This window comes from Squalius cephalus (assembly GCF_949319135.1).
Source record: "Squalius cephalus genome assembly, chromosome: 19".
Classification (NCBI taxonomy): Eukaryota; Metazoa; Chordata; class Actinopteri; order Cypriniformes; family Leuciscidae; genus Squalius; species Squalius cephalus.
In genome coordinates, this window is record NC_137140.1 from 8,738,592 (window position 1) to 8,756,096 (window position 17,505).

At 36.2% G+C, this 17,505-nt stretch overlaps 2 protein-coding genes across 5 annotated transcripts in view; one reads left to right on the forward strand and one right to left on the reverse strand.

Annotated features, from left to right (window-relative positions):
• mpp2b (MAGUK p55 scaffold protein 2b) overlaps positions 1–12,838 on the forward strand; it is a 46,221-nt gene extending 33,383 nt beyond the window's left edge. For 2 of the 4 annotated variants that reach the window (XM_079851336.1, XM_079851334.1), the window contains 10 exons: positions 550–702; positions 794–949; positions 2,257–2,484; positions 6,490–6,621; positions 7,305–7,407; positions 9,198–9,266; positions 9,586–9,747; positions 10,565–10,767; positions 10,969–11,097; positions 11,860–12,838. In XM_079851336.1, the coding sequence (XP_079707462.1) occupies positions 550–702; positions 794–949; positions 2,257–2,484; positions 6,490–6,621; positions 7,305–7,407; positions 9,198–9,266; positions 9,586–9,747; positions 10,565–10,767; positions 10,969–11,097; positions 11,860–12,036 (1,512 nt within the window). In that variant the 3' untranslated portion in view covers positions 12,037–12,838. The remainder of the gene's footprint in view (positions 1–549; positions 703–793; positions 950–2,256; positions 2,485–6,489; positions 6,622–7,304; positions 7,408–9,197; positions 9,267–9,585; positions 9,748–10,564; positions 10,768–10,968; positions 11,098–11,859) is intronic. The other 2 variants (XM_079851337.1, XM_079851335.1) reach the window with 1 other exon arrangement.
• A 4,525-nt stretch (positions 12,839–17,363) lies between these two features.
• The window catches only part of LOC307147456 (uncharacterized protein), a 6,454-nt gene continuing 6,312 nt past the window's right edge, over positions 17,364–17,505 (reverse strand). The window contains exon 4 of the mRNA XM_079852192.1: positions 17,364–17,505. This exon is cut by the window's right edge and continues 617 nt beyond it. The gene's annotated coding sequence lies outside the window, so the exon portion shown is untranslated.

The following is a 17,505-nucleotide window of genomic DNA, read 5'->3' on the forward strand; positions in this document are numbered from 1 at the left end:
GAAAAAAGTCAGTATTTTTCTTCCTCAGAATTGGACTTTATAGCTCATATTTGCAAATTTATATACTTTTTTTCTCGCAATTCTGCCATTTTTTCTTTTTTTTTTTCAAAATTCTTGAGTTATAAAGTCCAATTCTGAGGGGGAAAAATACTGACTTTTTTTCTCAGAATTGCAAGTTTATATCTCACAATTTTGAAAAAGTATCCCGCAATTCTGGCTTTATAATTCGTAATTGTGAGTTTATATCTCAGAGATGTAAACTTGCAATTATGAGAAAAAAAGTCAAAATTATCTTACATTTGTTTTGATTCTGTGGTGGAAACCATAGCTTTGAAAGCCACTGTCACTACAGCAAAATACAGTAAAGTTAGTAGCTTAGCTCCTTTTGGTGCTATACAATGTCTGATGTGTTATAAAAGTATTCACAACAGTGGCAGAAAGCATCCATCATGTCGAAATTTGGTCAGCCCAATCAAATCTCACCTTAACTTGTTCGGACCTCACATTTTCTTCATATTAATGAACTTTTAATGTTTTGTGTGTGTGTAGTCTCGAGAGCACTACGAAGAGCCAAAGCTGGAGGCGGTGAGGGACAATAATTTGGAGTTAGTGCAGGACATCCTGAGAGACCTCACCACCCTCACATCTCATAGTCAGGCGGCGCACGAGCTCGTCTGCATCCTCAAAGAGCCTCACTTTCAGGTCCAGAGATTCAGTCTAGAGTAATATCTTCAATTGTGTTTCCTATAGATTTTTAAAGTGGTTTCTCTCAATACCTGTTTTTTGTCTATAGTCTTTGCTTGAAACACATGACTCTGTAGCTTCCAAAAGCTACGAGACTCCGCCTCCCAGCCCGTGTGCGTTCATGGACCCTGCGTTCATCAACCAGCCTGTTCCCCCTGATGCTGTCAGGATGGTGGGCATCCGCAAAGTGTCTGGAGAGCACCTGGTGAGACCTGGCAATCTGCAGTAACCTCACAAACTGTGCGCTGTTATTTGTTGTTATATGCTTCTTTTGTAGCTGTAGGTAATGTGAGCACTATGCAAATAAACCTGGACCTGGATATTCAAATAAGCGAGACATGACTTTGCTTTCATAAAACTAAAATGGAGCATTGTAATGTGAGCTGCTCATTAAAGATGAAGCGTGTCATTTCTTTGCCACGAATAGAACAAAAACAAATGTCAAAAAAACGACTGTTTCTAAATAGAGCTCTTTCACATTTCCAGATTTGGAACATGGACTGTAGCACTTTTAGATTTCTGTAGCAGTACATGCACCAGGGTTGTTATTGTTAAAGTAAAACTAAAAATAATAAAAAATATTTCTGTTAATTGAAATAATGCTGAAAAAAAGAAGTTGAAAAAAGTTAAAGGTGAATCACTAAAACTACTAACTGGAAATGCATAAAAATGAACTAAAACTGAAACTAAAATAAAAACAAATGAAAGGTAAATAGTTATATTTAAAAAGAATAAAAACTAATAAAACACAAAATCACAAAACTAACAAAATCACATAACAAAATTACTAAAAATTAAACAAAAATTATAAAGAAACAATAAATATAAAAGCAAAATATTAATAACAAATATAATAGTGTATGTTTAAGGCAATCATTTTAACTATAATTATTATAATTAATAACATTTTAATTCATATAATTATTGTATAAATGATTATGGATTTCCATTTATAATTTATTATTATAATTTATAATAGAATAGAGTATAATAACAATTTAATATAATAACATTACACATTTTTTTGTATTACCATTTGGTCCAACAGCACAAGAAAAATATACACTATTGCATTTCCAGGACGTTCAAGAGATTTTACATTTCAAATGTATCGTCACTCCCTCATTAGCTCCATCAGAATCACCCTTGCAGTGTTGACTAGTTGTTTGTAATTAAATGCCAGGGTAAAATAACAAAGTATTGTGTTATAAATGTACATTTCATTAAAAAAAAAAAATTAAAATACTGTATATATAAAAAACACATATATTTAATAAAAAAGTACACATTTCATCTGGAAATTTGCCATAACATTTTTGGTGAATTATGTTATCTTTCATATATAGCTTTATTTTGCACTCTCACTTCTACCCTAGTGATCGATAAATGTAAATTAGTCGAATAAAATTGATATTGTTATTTAAGAAGCACTCAACAAAAAAAATAATAATTGTTTTTTAAAAAGTAAATAGTGTCACCTTTGTTTGAATCACATCCTGTATTCTCTACCAGGGTGTGACGTTTCGGGTGGAGGGCGGAGAGCTGGTGATTGCTCGGATTCTGCACGGGGGCATGATAGATCAGCAGGGCCTGCTGCATGTGGGTGACATCATCAAAGAGGTGAACGGAAAAGAAGTCGGGAGTGACCCGAAGGTTCTTCAGAACATGCTGAAGGAGTCCAACGGGAGCGTGGTCCTCAAAATCCTCCCCAGTTACCAAGAACCACACACACCTCGACAGGTGGGCAACATTCAGTTATTTTGCAGAATTGTTATCCTTTTTTGAGTAGTAATTGTAAATGTATGTAAACTATCCCCTCAATGAAATCACATTAAAAGTGGTCACAGAGACACATTTGAGACATGTTACTGTACTACCAGGTGTAAATTATGTGTTTTGTCTGTCTGCTAGTAATTTAACCACTCCCACTGCTTTTATGTCACAAAATTTTACTGTTCGGGGTCTCTGGAGGCCCCAAACATCCTAAGTGTACAGCTTTTGCGAACAGCTCAAAAGGTTTAAGGTAAAAATAAGAGGTATTAACTCTAGCTAGCTATTTCAAATTAGTGAACGTTACTAGTATCATCTTACTACTATGCAATTAGATAAATGACGCGACAAAAGCAAATAGAATCCATTATATTCATTGAAGCTGTCTACAGTGGATGTGGCGCGGTACGACACAACAAATTCCAGACGATAAATAATGCCCCGTTCTATTTCTGATTTACTCCAAACACTTGCTGGGCGGGGGCAGATTGATGTGTCGGACCGCAATGTAGTTGTTTGTGTGGGGATTTTCATTTTTATATTTTAAATTAATAGTATTAAAATAGTAGGGTACAACGGGGCTAAAGGCACACCCTAAGAAAAATACTTTTCACTTCTCCCATAGTGTATGATTGCGGAATGTTTTTTTATTGAGTATTTATGGAGCAAATTTTGTGTGAAGATAAATCATAAAAGTGGTTTGTTTAAAATCATATAAATGTATGAGGTGGTAAGGTGGACATTTTTATGTTTTTCAAAACAATCACTTTAGTAATTTAAAAAAAAAAGTTTTAGTAAACTATTTTTGGTTTATTTTAATAAATAAAATAATTCATTTTTGTTCAATAAATATACTGTCACTTAAATATGTTCATTTTAAAAATACAGAAACAAAATTATATAAAAAATTAAAGATTCTGAAAGCATTGAATGAGATCCCATAATAATTTAATAAAGCTTTACTGTATAGTAACAAATAAATATATTTTATTATATGAAATGATTAACATCATATTTTTAAATATGATGGTTTCATTATAAATATGGTGATTTTCCCAGGTGAACACCCAGTTTGATAAATTATATTTACCATCTGAATCTAACCATGTCATGTCAACAAATGGAAAAGTCAGCCAGCTGTTTATTATCATGTTAATTATTGTGCCCTTCGCCCCGACTGCAGGGGCGCTTTTTACCCCAAATACCATACTTTTACATATTCTTCCGTTATTAAAAAACTGTAGCCTTTTTTTTTTTTTTTTACTTTGAACGAAACTGAAAATCGTTAACAAGACCTTTGTCTCAAAATATAGACATTAATTTTAGCGATTCTTTTTGCTACAGTACATAAATCTACAACATTTTAAAAACATTAAATATGAGATCAAATTAGCGCAGAATCAACTTGCGCTGCTGTCAGCGATCGCGTCAAGGTATGTACAAACTAGTGGTTTAGATCTAGATCTAGTAGTTTAAAAGAAAATATGTAAAAATATATAAATCAAATGTGCCTTTTACCCGGTGCGCCTTTAGCCCCATTGTACCCTATTAGTAAAATAAAAAAACACTCATTTGGGCGCCCCTGTGGATGAGCTGCGCCCCTAGCATTTGGCAATTCCGCTCATTGCCGCTGGCCGGCCCTGGGCATTCCAGATAAATGAACATGAGTGGAGATAATTCTCTCTCTTCTACAGTGTGATCTTTCTCTAAGCACATCCTCCTAGCAGCAACTATAACAGCATGTCAAGTCCAAAATGGGTGAAGGTCTGTAAATAATGGCACAAATACCAATAAAGCATTAGTAAACATTTATCCTAAGTAAATCTAGACAGTGATTTTTAACACCAAAAGAGGGTTTGTTTGGTGCAAGCTGTTCGTAAAGCTGTTCTAGTCCCTAGTATCCAAATTACATGTGACATAACCACACCCTTTTACCATAGTCAAATGAATTTGCCAAAAAAGGAGGTTTGAATGTGTCTGACAGTTCAGTAAGCTTGAAAGCTCGACAGACAATTGACTATTTGGGCAGTCAGTCATTATTATCTGTTGTAAGGTCAATTGAATCACCCGGGTGGCTGTTAATACCAGATGTAACGGGACCGAAATGCTCTGGTACTCGCATGCTGACACAAACATGCAAACACACATGTAACTAACATCTACTGTAATAACCTTGGTTCAACATTCCTCTAAATTGACATCTTTGAGTTCAAACTTTGGTTTGCCCTGCCAGGTTTGGGCACCTGCCTCCACTCCAGAGCATGCTGGGAGATTAGTGCATTATGCCAAAGCCCTCCCTGTTTTTGACACTGCACCAACCGCACAGATTGAGATGAGACGCCGACAGTCTTCAAGTCTGCCCTTTTTCACTTTCGGCGGTTCTTACCCGCTTTCTGCATGTCAGAGATCTTCATCTTTGCTGCTTATTAAATGAGAATTAAATGAGTGAAGTTCTGTTTGTCTGCCCATATGGCGCCGTATTCACAGCGTCCCATCTGTGCCTGTCTTCATTTGATCCCAAAATAAACAAACAGCTTCCTGTGCCTGCTGCTAATATGGGACTGGACATCACAGTGTGTTATGTTACTAATGTGATTCACGCTTACATGGTGGGAATATTCATGTTTTTAGGTGTTTGTGATGGCAGATGGTATTGTTGGCATGTGTCGTGTTGTGGTGTTGTGTGTGGAGTAGGCTATGCTTGTTGTTGACTGTTTGAATGATGTAATCCAGGCATATTTTCCGTGACATTGAGGTTCCAGCACCTAATAGCAACATTCCACTGGACTGCAGGTAACTACAGTTGCCATGACAACGGGGTTTTGGCTCTTACACTAACATTCGATTTAAAGGGATGGTTCAACCAAAAATTTAAATCCTGTCATCATTTACTCACCTTCATTTTATAAATGCTTTAAAATGCATCGTGTGAATATAAAGGTGTTAACTTTTAATGTTTTTTGACATTTTGGTGTTATAAGGCTAGTTTTCTTAAGTGTGCTTAATTGAATTGAATGTGCACTTGTTCTGTACTGTGAATCCGTGTTCTTCAACCCTGCTCCTGAAGGACCCCCAACACTGCACGTTTTCTTTGTCTCCCTAATCAAACACACCTGATTCAACTCATCAGCTCATTATCGTTAATGAGCTGATGAGTTGAATCAGGTGTGTTTGATTAGGGAGACAAAGAAAACGTGGAGTGTTGGGGGTCCTTCAGGAGCAGGGTTGAAGAACACTGCTTTAAATCTTAAAAGTTGTTTTTTTTTTTTTTTACACAGGTTAGCATTTAATTTAAACAAACAATATTTCACACTTAATTCACATTTTACAGCTTGATTGCGATTGCACAACTGAGGGAGAGGTGTAATTTGTGTAAAACAGTTTTTTTGTTCATATTTCATAATTTTTTAACAAGTAGTCATTATAAATATTTTTTTAACAAGTAGTCATTATAAATTATTAACTATTAATGAGTAATAATTCGTATTAAATTGTAATTAATATTATATTATAGAATTGGTCAGATAATTAGTATTAATTCATATTTTGATTATGGTTTTTCCTTTTTTAAGATTGAAAACAAGTCTTAACAAGGGTAAAACTATAAAATCTACATATAAAAGACAATTGACAAGTAGAAAAAATTTAAGTTTTATTCTGACCTTCATGTGACAAAAAGTAGTAAAATCAACCTAACATAAAAATGAAATGAATATAAAAGTGCCTGAAGTTGATAATTAGTGAGTGTATGTTTATGTTAACAGAATAAGGAATCATTAGAGATTCAGATAAGGCCAGAACTCTGCAGTCAGCCAGTGATAACAGTAAAGAATAGCTAACTGTAAAGTTTTCAACAGGCTGACAATATGACACTCTGATGGATGGGCATATTCAGTTATAAGAACAATGTGTTTGTGTGTTTTTACTGTATGTCTATCTTTCTCTCTCTCTCTCTCTCTCTCTCTCTGTCTGCAGGCCTTTGTAAAGTGTCACTTTGACTATGACCCCAGTCATGACAACCTGATCCCCTGTAAAGAAGCTGGACTCAAATTCAGCAGTGGAGACATCCTTCAGATCTTCAACCAGGAGGACCCTAACTGGTGGCAGGTGTGTGTGTGTGTGTGTGTGTGTGTGTGTGTGTGTGTGTGGCCTGGTAAACCCTATATCAGGGGTAGAAAATCTGAATGCGTGCCTACACTGGCACGCGGAGAGTTAATCGCTGGCACGTGAGCAAAAGCGAGAGAGATGTATGTATTCAGAAGTGGAGGAAATGAGTGAAAAGTCTAGTAAGAATCGTGCCGTCTCAAAAACTTTTTTTTTTTTCTTGACAAAATGGCACTCAACCCAATCAAATTAATCTAAACTTGGGTTTTCTGAGTAAACAAGGCATGTGAATAGTTCAGATTACTAGATTTTTACAATTATGTTAAGACATAAAGTAAAGTTAACTAAAAAGTGTTAGTTAGAACAACTGTTGGATTTTACAGTGTTGTTAATGCTATACATATCAGATATATTCAACATTAATATATATTTATATAAGTGTAAAAATGCAGAAAGTTTTGTGTGATGGGTAGGTTTAGGGCTAGGGTTAGTGTAAGTGGATAAAATATACAGTTTGTACAGTATGAAAATCATTATGTCTATGGAAAGTCCCCATAAAACATGAAAACACAATGTATGTGTGTGTGTGTGTGTGTGTGTGTGTGTGTGTGTGTGTGTGTGTGTGTGTGTGTGTGTGTGTGTGTGTGAATATATGACCCTTACCTTGAGTCTGGTCTCACCTGTAGGCATGTCATCTGGAAGGAGGCAGCGCAGGCCTGATCCCCAGTCAGCTGCTTGAGGAGAAGAGAAAAGCTTTTGTCAAGAGAGACCTGGAGCTCACTAGCACAGGTAGGACACAGGCCACTACAGAGTATGGCTATGTAGTGGAATATTTATTGTGTGGAAGTTTGATGATTTCTGAATGATCATGTGACACAGAAGACTATAGTATTGATGACAAGTAAAGAAGACTAGTAAAGAGTAATGATGCTGAAAATTCAGCTTTGCCATCACATAAATAAATTACATTTTAAAATGGATTCAAATAGAATACAGTTCCTTTCATTTGTAATTATACTTCTCAATGTTACTCTTTTTATAATATATATTATCACATTCAGCTTATGACTTATGATTGTTTTACGTGTATGTTTACATAAATGTAGCTGCCAAAAAATGTCCAATGACTCAGTTTGTTAACCCTATAAAGACTACTGTATCATATTTCATACTTGAATTTCTAAAACCTGTTGTACACAATCTTCTCCGTGCCTTCTGTCATCTGACTGATATAGTTGATACTTTTAATTTTTTAGCAAGTAATAGACCTTTTATTGTAATTATAAAAATGCCCACCTTTAGGTTGTGGTACACATGTCTTTTTGCTGTGAAACCTTAAATGATTTTTATAAACTAAATGCAAGATTAACTTTTATATTGTTATTATATACTTCAAGAGGAACATTTACTGGACTGAAGCAACTTAAGTTCACTTGATTATCCATGCAGCATTTTTAGAAAAATAGTGTTAAAATGGAATCATCATTGTTTTGCATTGCATTATATGTTTTGCCCCCCACAGTTAAAACTACAGAGCTTTGATCATAAAACTAAGCATTTAAGCATAATCTTAGAAAGGACGTTTTTGCAAGATATTGAGTGACAACTGATATTTATATGCAATTTATGTACGTAGTCTGCAAAACTGTTATAAAGATATTATTAATACATGCTAAAGCTGTAAGAATTTCATATTACATATAAATAACATCTGCATCAACATGCTCAGTTTGGACCTATGAATAAAAGGTGTTTTTTTCCTCCTCGATCATGAGCTCCATATTCTCATGATATGTGAGCCTGGATCACAAAATCAGTCTCAAGTCGTATATCTGTGGCAATAGCCAACAATACATTGTATGGGTCAAAATTATCGATTTTTCTTTTATGCCAAAAATCATTAGGATATTAAGGAAAGATCATGCTCCATGAAGATATTTGGTAAATTTCCTACTGTAAATGTATAAAACATTTATTTTTGTGAGTGAATGCAGCACAGTTGCGAACATAAATGAACAACTTTAAAGGGGATTTTCTCAATGTTTCGTTTTTTTGCACCCTCAGATTCCAGATTTTCAAATAGTTGTATCTCGACCAAATATTGTCCTATCCTAACAAGCCATACGTCAATGTAAAGCTTATTTATTCAGTTTTCATGTATACATCTCAATTTTAAAAAATTGACCCATGTGACTGGTTTTGTGGTCCAGGGTCACATATCATAAATTATGAAAAAGTAGGACAATAATATATTTCCATAGACTGCCCCTAACATGACTTCAAAAGTAAAGACTTTAAATCATCTGCTAACAGCCTGAGACGACACTAAACTGAGAGTAGCGGAAGATCAACAGCAGAATGCTCTGGTGTTGATTATATTAATAGGCCATTATTTATTCATCCACATGTCATTCCAAAACTGTATTGTGTTATTTTTCTGCGTGCACTTGGTTATTACATTAGAACGAACTGAAAGGTTTGATAAGTATGGCCTGAGGTTAAATGTGTTCGACTCCTGCAGTAGACAGGAGTCATGCTGTGTGTGTCTATACTACCAGGATGTGTGCTGATGTCCGCAGGGGCTCTGTGTGCAGGGATGGGGGGTAAGAAGAAGAAGAAGATGATGTACTTGACCACCAAGAACGCTGGTAAAGACGACTGCTCCATCCGTCCAGTGCAACGGATGCGCATGTGTCATACTCTTGATCTCGGTTGTGCTTGTTGTTGTTGAAGTCAGTTCTATAAGTTTGTTTCATGCTAAAATCGTTTGATGATGAGTTTGCTGTCAGTTCCATTTCAGGGAAGGTGCTTCAGGTTCATAAACGGAAATGCATTTGTTTGCTCAAAGAAAATGAGAACTACAGTACATGGAACCTCAATAAAACTGAACTGGAACTGACAAGTAATAAATATGGATATAGCGACTAAATCAGACAAACAAAAGATGAGATGTTTTCACTTTTCCAGAGTTCGACCGACATGAGTTGAGGATCTACGAGGAAGTGGCCAAGGTGCCTCCATTCCGCAGGAAGACGCTGGTTCTGATTGGAGCTCAGGGAGTGGGACGCCGTAGCTTGAAAAATAAGATTTTGGTGTCGGACCCGCATCGTTATGGAACCACAACACCCTGTCAGTGCATATTTAATAGTGCAATTTTGACATTTTAAAGGGAAGTTACCCTAAAATGAAAATTCTGTCATCATTTACTCACCCTCATGTCGTTCTAAACCCTTTCGTTCATCTTCTGAACACAGATGAAGATCTTTTTAATGAAATCTGAGAGATTTCTGTCCCTGCACTGAAAGTCGATTCACCCAAAACTCTGATCTAAATTAAATCTGTTTCAGCAATCATGTCTCCTCAGAAGACTTGGATTGGAAACCGCTTGGTTATTTTACGATCCCTTTACGAATGTTTTGAAGCATAAGAATTTTTGGTGAATAGACTTTCAATGGAGGGATAGAAATCTCTCAGATTTCATTAAAGAATCTTCATTTGATTTCCTTAGATGAATCAAAGTCTTATGGGTTTGGAACGACATGAGAGTGACTGAACACATAATTTAAATTTTTGGGTGAACTATCCCTTTAAGTTGGCTTTATGTTGGATGCAATAAAGGTTCTGTCACATTTACTGTTCAGCTACTTGGTTTAAAAGTTACTTCTGTGTGAGCTGTGCTTCATACAGTTCTACACTACTGACAAAAGATAATGGACCTTTAATGCTCACGAAATTGTGACGACAATTTTATTATTAGTTGTAATTATTATTAAACCAATCATTTATCAGTGACACTACCCTATCAAAAACAAACAACCAGCTCAGAACCGTCTGAAAAATACACTTAATATTAGCTAAATACTAGGAAATAAAATATACTGTTTGGCATGAATCACATGATTTGCACTGCTAATGTTAACCTGACCCTTTTTGTCCCTGTGGACAGACACATCTCGCAAACCCAAAGTGGATGAGAAGGAGGGGCAGATGTACCTGTTTATGTCTCGCAGCGAGATGGAAGCTGACATTAAATGTGGCCGTTTTCTGGAGCACGGGGAATACGATGCAAACCTGTACGGCACCAAGATCGACTCCATCCATGAGGTCGTGGACTCCGGCAAGATTTGCATTCTGGATGTCAATCCGCAGGTGCCCTTTGAAATGTTCTATATCCTATTTACAATGACTGTTCACAGAAGCTAAATACAACTAATGCATGATGCTGATTGTATAAAGCACTTACAATGGAAGTCTATGGGGAAATTTTCCTGCAATGCAAATAAATATTACATTTATACAGTTATCACCCCATTTAATATACTTTTCATTGCATACATTCTTCTCCTACAGGCACTCAAAGTTCTGCGAACAGCCGAGTTTCTTCCATACGTGGTGTTCATTGAAGCCCCAAACTTTGAGGTTCTGAAAGACATGAACAGATCTGCCATCGAGGCTGGTGTTGTGACTAAACAGATGACGGTAATTCCTTTCTTTAAAGTTTTTTGCATAACAGCAGTCGATGTGGGCTAAACTGTGGATTTTTTATCATTGCTTTGGCACAAAATGCATGCAATGACTAGTTTTTCTTTTTTAAATTACATGAATTCTTTTCTCACTTAAACACAACCACCGCCAAAACTCTATGTACCTACAGGCCAATTTGCACGTTTACATACTCTTTTCAAAATGGTTAAACTTAAGTTAAAAACTTAACACAATACAATACTGAGCAAGACAGTCATTTGCTACATTTCTACAATAATACCAAATATCCCAAATCTAAAAAAACAAATGCTATCAAAACCATTAGATTAGAATACATACACAGGTGTCAAGTCTTTCAATTTCATTACCATCTATACAAAAGGGAAAAACTTAGGAATAATTTTAGAAATAATTTTGAACTGTAATGTAAACATGGACATACTGCAGTGAATTATTATAAACAATAGAGAACTGTCATTCTTGTTTTTAAAAAAATATTTTACAATAGCAAACATTGTCTAGTAGTGCAAACTGTTGTTAGTGTTTTTTAGGTCGGTGTTTTACGAGTGACAAAGTGTGTTTGTTGGATGACAGTCTTTGCTAGTGTTATGGACGAATAAGTTGATTTGAGGCATGTATGAAGTGTTTTAGTGCATTTTGAATGTGAAATGAACTGCTGTGCCAATAAGAGAATTGTGCGAGAAGTTTTGAAAAAGTTACTCAAGTATTGAGTTGACTATATTAGTGTCTCTCTAGGACTCAGAACTCAAACGGACAGTGGACGAGAGCGAAAGGATCCAGAGGGCGTACAGTCACTATTTTGACCTGAGCATTGTGAATGATAACCTTGACGGAGCGTACCGCAGCCTCAAGAGGGCGCTAGACAGACTCAATACAGACCACCAGTGGGTTCCTGTCAGCTGGGTCTTCTGAGAGCAATTCACCAGTTGGGTTCTTCTCACAGTGGCTAGAGTCTAGTTAACTGCTGTAATCTATGTGAACTTGCCTGTTCTTTAGATTTTTGCACAGAAAATCATAACAATACAAAGCTAGTTTATTATTTTGTAAAAAAAAACCTGAACTGATCTGTATATCTGTATTTGTTTTAAAGGAGTTCTGTACAGTGCTGTATGTTTGTTATTCCTGTTAGAGTAGGGCTGTATATTTGTATAGAAACTGTAGAATATGTTTCAGCACCCTATGTTACAATGAAGATATTCAGAATCATGTTGGATGTATCAATGCTATATGATTACGTAGTGTTTTGCAGGGATTGTTTAGTTTTGATGTATTAATAGCAGAATTGAAGAGTGTTTTGGCGTGTTTACGGTTGTCATATTCTCCTGCATGTTCTGATTTGTGTCTTTTCTTGTAACATTTGTTAGTATAAAATCAATTTCAGTTCAGAAAACAACAGCCAAATATTTCACAAAATATGTCATTTGAAATGGATTAGACTGTGTGCATTATAAAAGGTTCAAATATTCAAATTTTATTATTCCATTCCAAGACTTCTAGAATACTTCACTGTGACTAATCAATCGCAGCATTCTGCAGTCATATATTTTTCTATAATGACTTAAAACTATATAATTGACTATACTGGCTATATAAACTATATTATTGATATAATTGCCCCAGGAAAGTAATTTCCTACAGATATACTAGATTCACTGTGTCTCTTGTATCACTCCACACACTCTTTCTTCTCACATAATAAAAGAATATCAACTCAAATCAATAGTTCGTGTCCATTTATTTATTTGGCGAGTAGCAATGTAATATGTTAATATTTAGAGTTTGCAAAAATGCTGTGCATATATATCACTATGAAGAAATTAAATACAATTGCTATTACTATTCATTGAATTAAAATTGATTTTATTAAATAACCACAGATTAATGTGACTTAAAAGCTAGTTTCATTTAATTATGATTAATTTAATAATTCAAAAATGAAACCAGATTCAGCAAGTATACAAAACGGCATAATTGTGTGCATGAATGAGTGTACAGGTTTAACAATAGGCTTACTTGTGAAGTCCAAAATGTCCTCGCTAATAAGCCGACTGAAACCTGTTGAACACAGACTGAGCTGGACCTCACTAGTTAAAAAGGCTTATGAATTGGCCAAATCAGGTTTCTAATTTAGATAAAGTATTTTGATCGTGATTCTGTAAGGTTTTTAGTGGCCTAATTTATAAAATGTGTGTATGCACAGATTTGAACTTGGAGTTTGTGTACGCATCAACGTCAAGTCAAGTCAAGTCAAGTTTTCTTGTGGCAGAGTCGGAGTATCGCAGGTATTTGAAAATCTAAGCAATTCTTGCCTATTTTCAAGTTATTTTGACGTTGACTTGGTAGCCTAATTTTTATATGTTAATGTCATTAATTAGTTGGCGTTTACAAGGCGGAGATTTTAACAAATTCAGCTGCGCACAATTTCAAGATAATTTGCGATTTATAGATTTCACTACTTAGCCTACTTTATCTTTTGGGGACACATTTCCTTTATTGTAAAAATTCTGAAAGTTTTAGGCCTATGTTAGGGTTAAATGGGTAGGCCTAAGCAATGTTTTTCATAAACACTTTTTGTTATACTAGTTGAAACTCTTTTCACACCTAGCAATCAATTAATAGACGGTCTAAATATTTTTTTAAAAATGCAATTGTTGGCCTTTTGCAGTTGCAGGACCAAAAAATTGTCGTCCAATCGTTGCATTCGGTCCAAAATAGGTCTGAATGCCATGATGCAATTTCCTACCTGCCTGCCAACGTGTATTTATTTACAAACCTCCACACACCCTGCAGAGTTTTGCTTCAACCCTAATCAAACACACCTGAACAAGCTAATCAAGGTTACTAGAAAGATACAGGCAGGGGAGTTTTTATCAGGGTTGGAGCAAAACTCTGCAGGACAGTGGCTCTCCAGGACCGACGTTCACCACCCCTGCTCTGGCCTTTAATAAGGGTTTCCATGGCTCGATGAAAAATCTCCGGAGCTGACTCGATCCCAAATGGAATAATAACAATATCTTCCCCTGGTCTAGAGGGTGTTCGCGTATATATTGATGATCTTGTGGTCTTGTAGCTTCAGACAGGGTTCTCAAGTTTTATCAAAATCTTGGAGTGAGATCAAATGCGGTTGGGGGAGGAGCCCTAATGGAGCCCCGCCCCCACCTGGCCCCGCCCCCCCAATTTTACCCATTGTTCATAATTAACCAGCACAAATTGAAATTATAACAATTGGTAAATCTGATAAATGACAGAGCAATTAATCACATCAAATATACTCTTTAATGTTATATTTCAAAATTACAATTAAGTTACAAAAATATAACAAATTGCTCCAAACAGTTTGGAAAAACAAATATTTTTGCATTTTGAATGTGTCTAGTCAAAATGGTATAATGATTTATTGTGTGGTGGGACATTGAGAACAAATGACATATTAGAGTATTATTAAGGTGTGTGTGTGTGTGTGTGTGTGTGTGTGTGTGTGTGTGTGTGTGTGTGTACACAAGAGTACACACTCCAGCTTATGAAATGTGTTTTGTGTTGCAAGTGTTTGAAAAATACAAATGCAATGGCAATCAATGATTAATGTAACGTTATGTTTTGACAGGATATAAAATATTACCCAGAGCACTCTGCTTTAATACGTATGTAGCCTTAATGTAACTAGAAATACTATTAATACAGTATAATATATAATATAATTTAAAATAAAATAAATACATTTAAATTGATTTAAAATAAAATGAAGAAATACATCTTCATTCCTTCCCATACCCACTAACATTTCCCTTAGTTTCAGATAACGTAAGCTGAGCCAAAGCTTCTGGCCTGGTTGCAAAGTAGTTGTAGAGTTTTTGACTGCATCAATAATAATGTATACGATGGGCTTTATATTAAATGTTCTAGCCTTAAAATGTTAGACGAGCTTTCTTCCAACTTACCTTCTCCATCATCACGACGTGTGTTCGCGCGATGTTGTTGGTTACCTAGTAACGAACGTACGGTGGCCGAGAATGTTCCGTCAACTTCCGTGTGTTCGCGCATAGACATCATCATATAATATCTATGTGTTCGCGCATCTATTAACGAACGCAATCTGGCCGAGATACGTGCTGGCGGCAGGAAACTTCACTTTGTATGCCCGCGCCTCATATACAACGTTATATATAAAGCTTGTAGGACAACTTGGTTGACATTGCCTTTTCAGCGTGAGAAATACACGGTGTGCCGTGTGAGCGTGTGAACTGGTTGAATTGCGTGTGTCTCACGGCCAATGCGTGAGACTTGAGAACCCTGTTCAGAGATCAGCAATATAGCAGAAGTGGAAGGACATGTGACTATGGTGGTTCATCTCTACCAGTCTCAGATGAGATGTTAAGACTCATTGTGGAGGAAACTGCTAAAGATGCTGAACAGCAGAGGGTGATTGCTCATCTTCGGCAAAGGTGGATCAAATTCAGATGTCCACAATATTTTCCAATAAGGGCAGAACTGAATGTGGTTGAGGGCATGCTGTTGCGAAAAAAACAGAATTGTCATTCCAGTGTCAATGAACCGCACTAACAGAGCAATCACACCAGGATTCATTTTAATGGAACCAGACATGCTAGGTGTAAACACACCCTTAGTGTGGTTCAGTGGAATAAGTTTGAACGCTGCCAAGGAGTTTAGACTCCTTTACACATTGTATAAGCTCTTCACGAGTTCTCAGATAGTAAAAATACCATCATATGTAGAATATGCACATACAACGAGTGCATTTATCCCAGCACACAGCATTGTTTTGGATGTTCGTTTAGTTCTGTCTCAAAATAGGCAATACTTAATTTAAGCCGACCAATCAGGTTGTGATCGCATCCTTTTGCCTTTAGGTTTGGCGATTAAAAAATGCCAATCTGAACGCTAAGCGGACCAGGATACTTTTTTTTTAGGTACTGACCAAGCGAACCAAACAACAACGTGAATACACCCTAAGTGAACCGAACATGTCCCCTCCCGGTTACCGTACTTTGCAGACTCTGCTGTGTGCGTTCATGTGTTTTGGAGGAGACATGCCTTTGGAGACTTATGTCCCAAATGGCACCCTAAACACTCACGGTCTTCCTACGAGTCTTTTGTGATGTAACGCCACTTTGACTGTTGGGAAGAAGTCTGCTGCGGAGCTTGCTTTAGTGTGGGCTCTGCAAAAAGTGCGCATCGAGGGCACAAATCGACCGCAAAGGCCAAGCACCCTTCTGAAACCTATAATGACAAATGGGACACCCTACTAGTGTCTCATGGAGTTAACGGACACGTGCACATGGCAGCCATTGTAAGTCCACAAGGCCGAAAGTGCACATGAAGTGTGCCATTTGGGACAGGGCCAACGTGTGCTTGCTGTAAGAAACGCAAGACGCTGGTCGGTGGAACTAAAAAAAGCGCAAGGTCTAGTGCCGCGTTTTTAGAATGCCGTGTCATGTGCGAGACACTGCGAAAGATGCGAGCGCAATGGTTAAAGACATCCATCTAGTTTGTGTTTAGGCCTACATTGAAAAACAATGGAGAGCTATCCTCTCTGAAATTGCCTACCCTATATTACTGATAACTTGCTGTATAAAAAAACGGTCTAATGTATTTAGACAGGCTCAAGCTAAGCAGGCGTGTGTGATTGTGGTTTATTTTTTCAAAATAACGTTTATTTAAAACGGCAGTTAAAAATGTGTTAAAACCATATTTATGCTTTTTACAGCAGACAACAATTTTCACGTACTTGTGTACAAAGTCATACACAATCTCCACAGAAACTTCAATGTTTTATTGAAAAGCAGCTGTACATTCACATGGGAAAGCAGGGAGCATTGAGCTGACCCTGTCTTACCGATGATACTTCAAAACACATCTCAAAATATTCAGTGGAGCTAATATGCAGCATCCTTACCCACAATACATCTCTTCTCATCTTATCTCACTTCACGAGGTAGTATTATATATAGCAGATTAACACTTCAAGTTGAACAGTATGGGTATGTTATGCAGTCAGACATTCAAGATAATGATTAAAACAACCTTAAAACAGAACAATAATTAATTAGGAGAAAGCACAGCATGTTTAGTCCTGGAATAAATAATCTATCCTGATAAGGATAAAATGAAGCTGAATTGTACCTGAATAATACCTGCTTTTGTTTTTACTGAAATATTTAATAATATGTATTTAATATAATGTATATAATATAATTTATATAAATCTCACTAGGACCCATTTCTCAATACTTAAGTCACTTCTTCAAAACTCTTTACACAAACTATCAAAACAATTAGATGTTAGGAATAATTTTGTGCTGTCTGTTGTTATTGTTTTGACATCATTGTTTTATGAGTGACAAAGTGTGTTTGTTGGTTGAA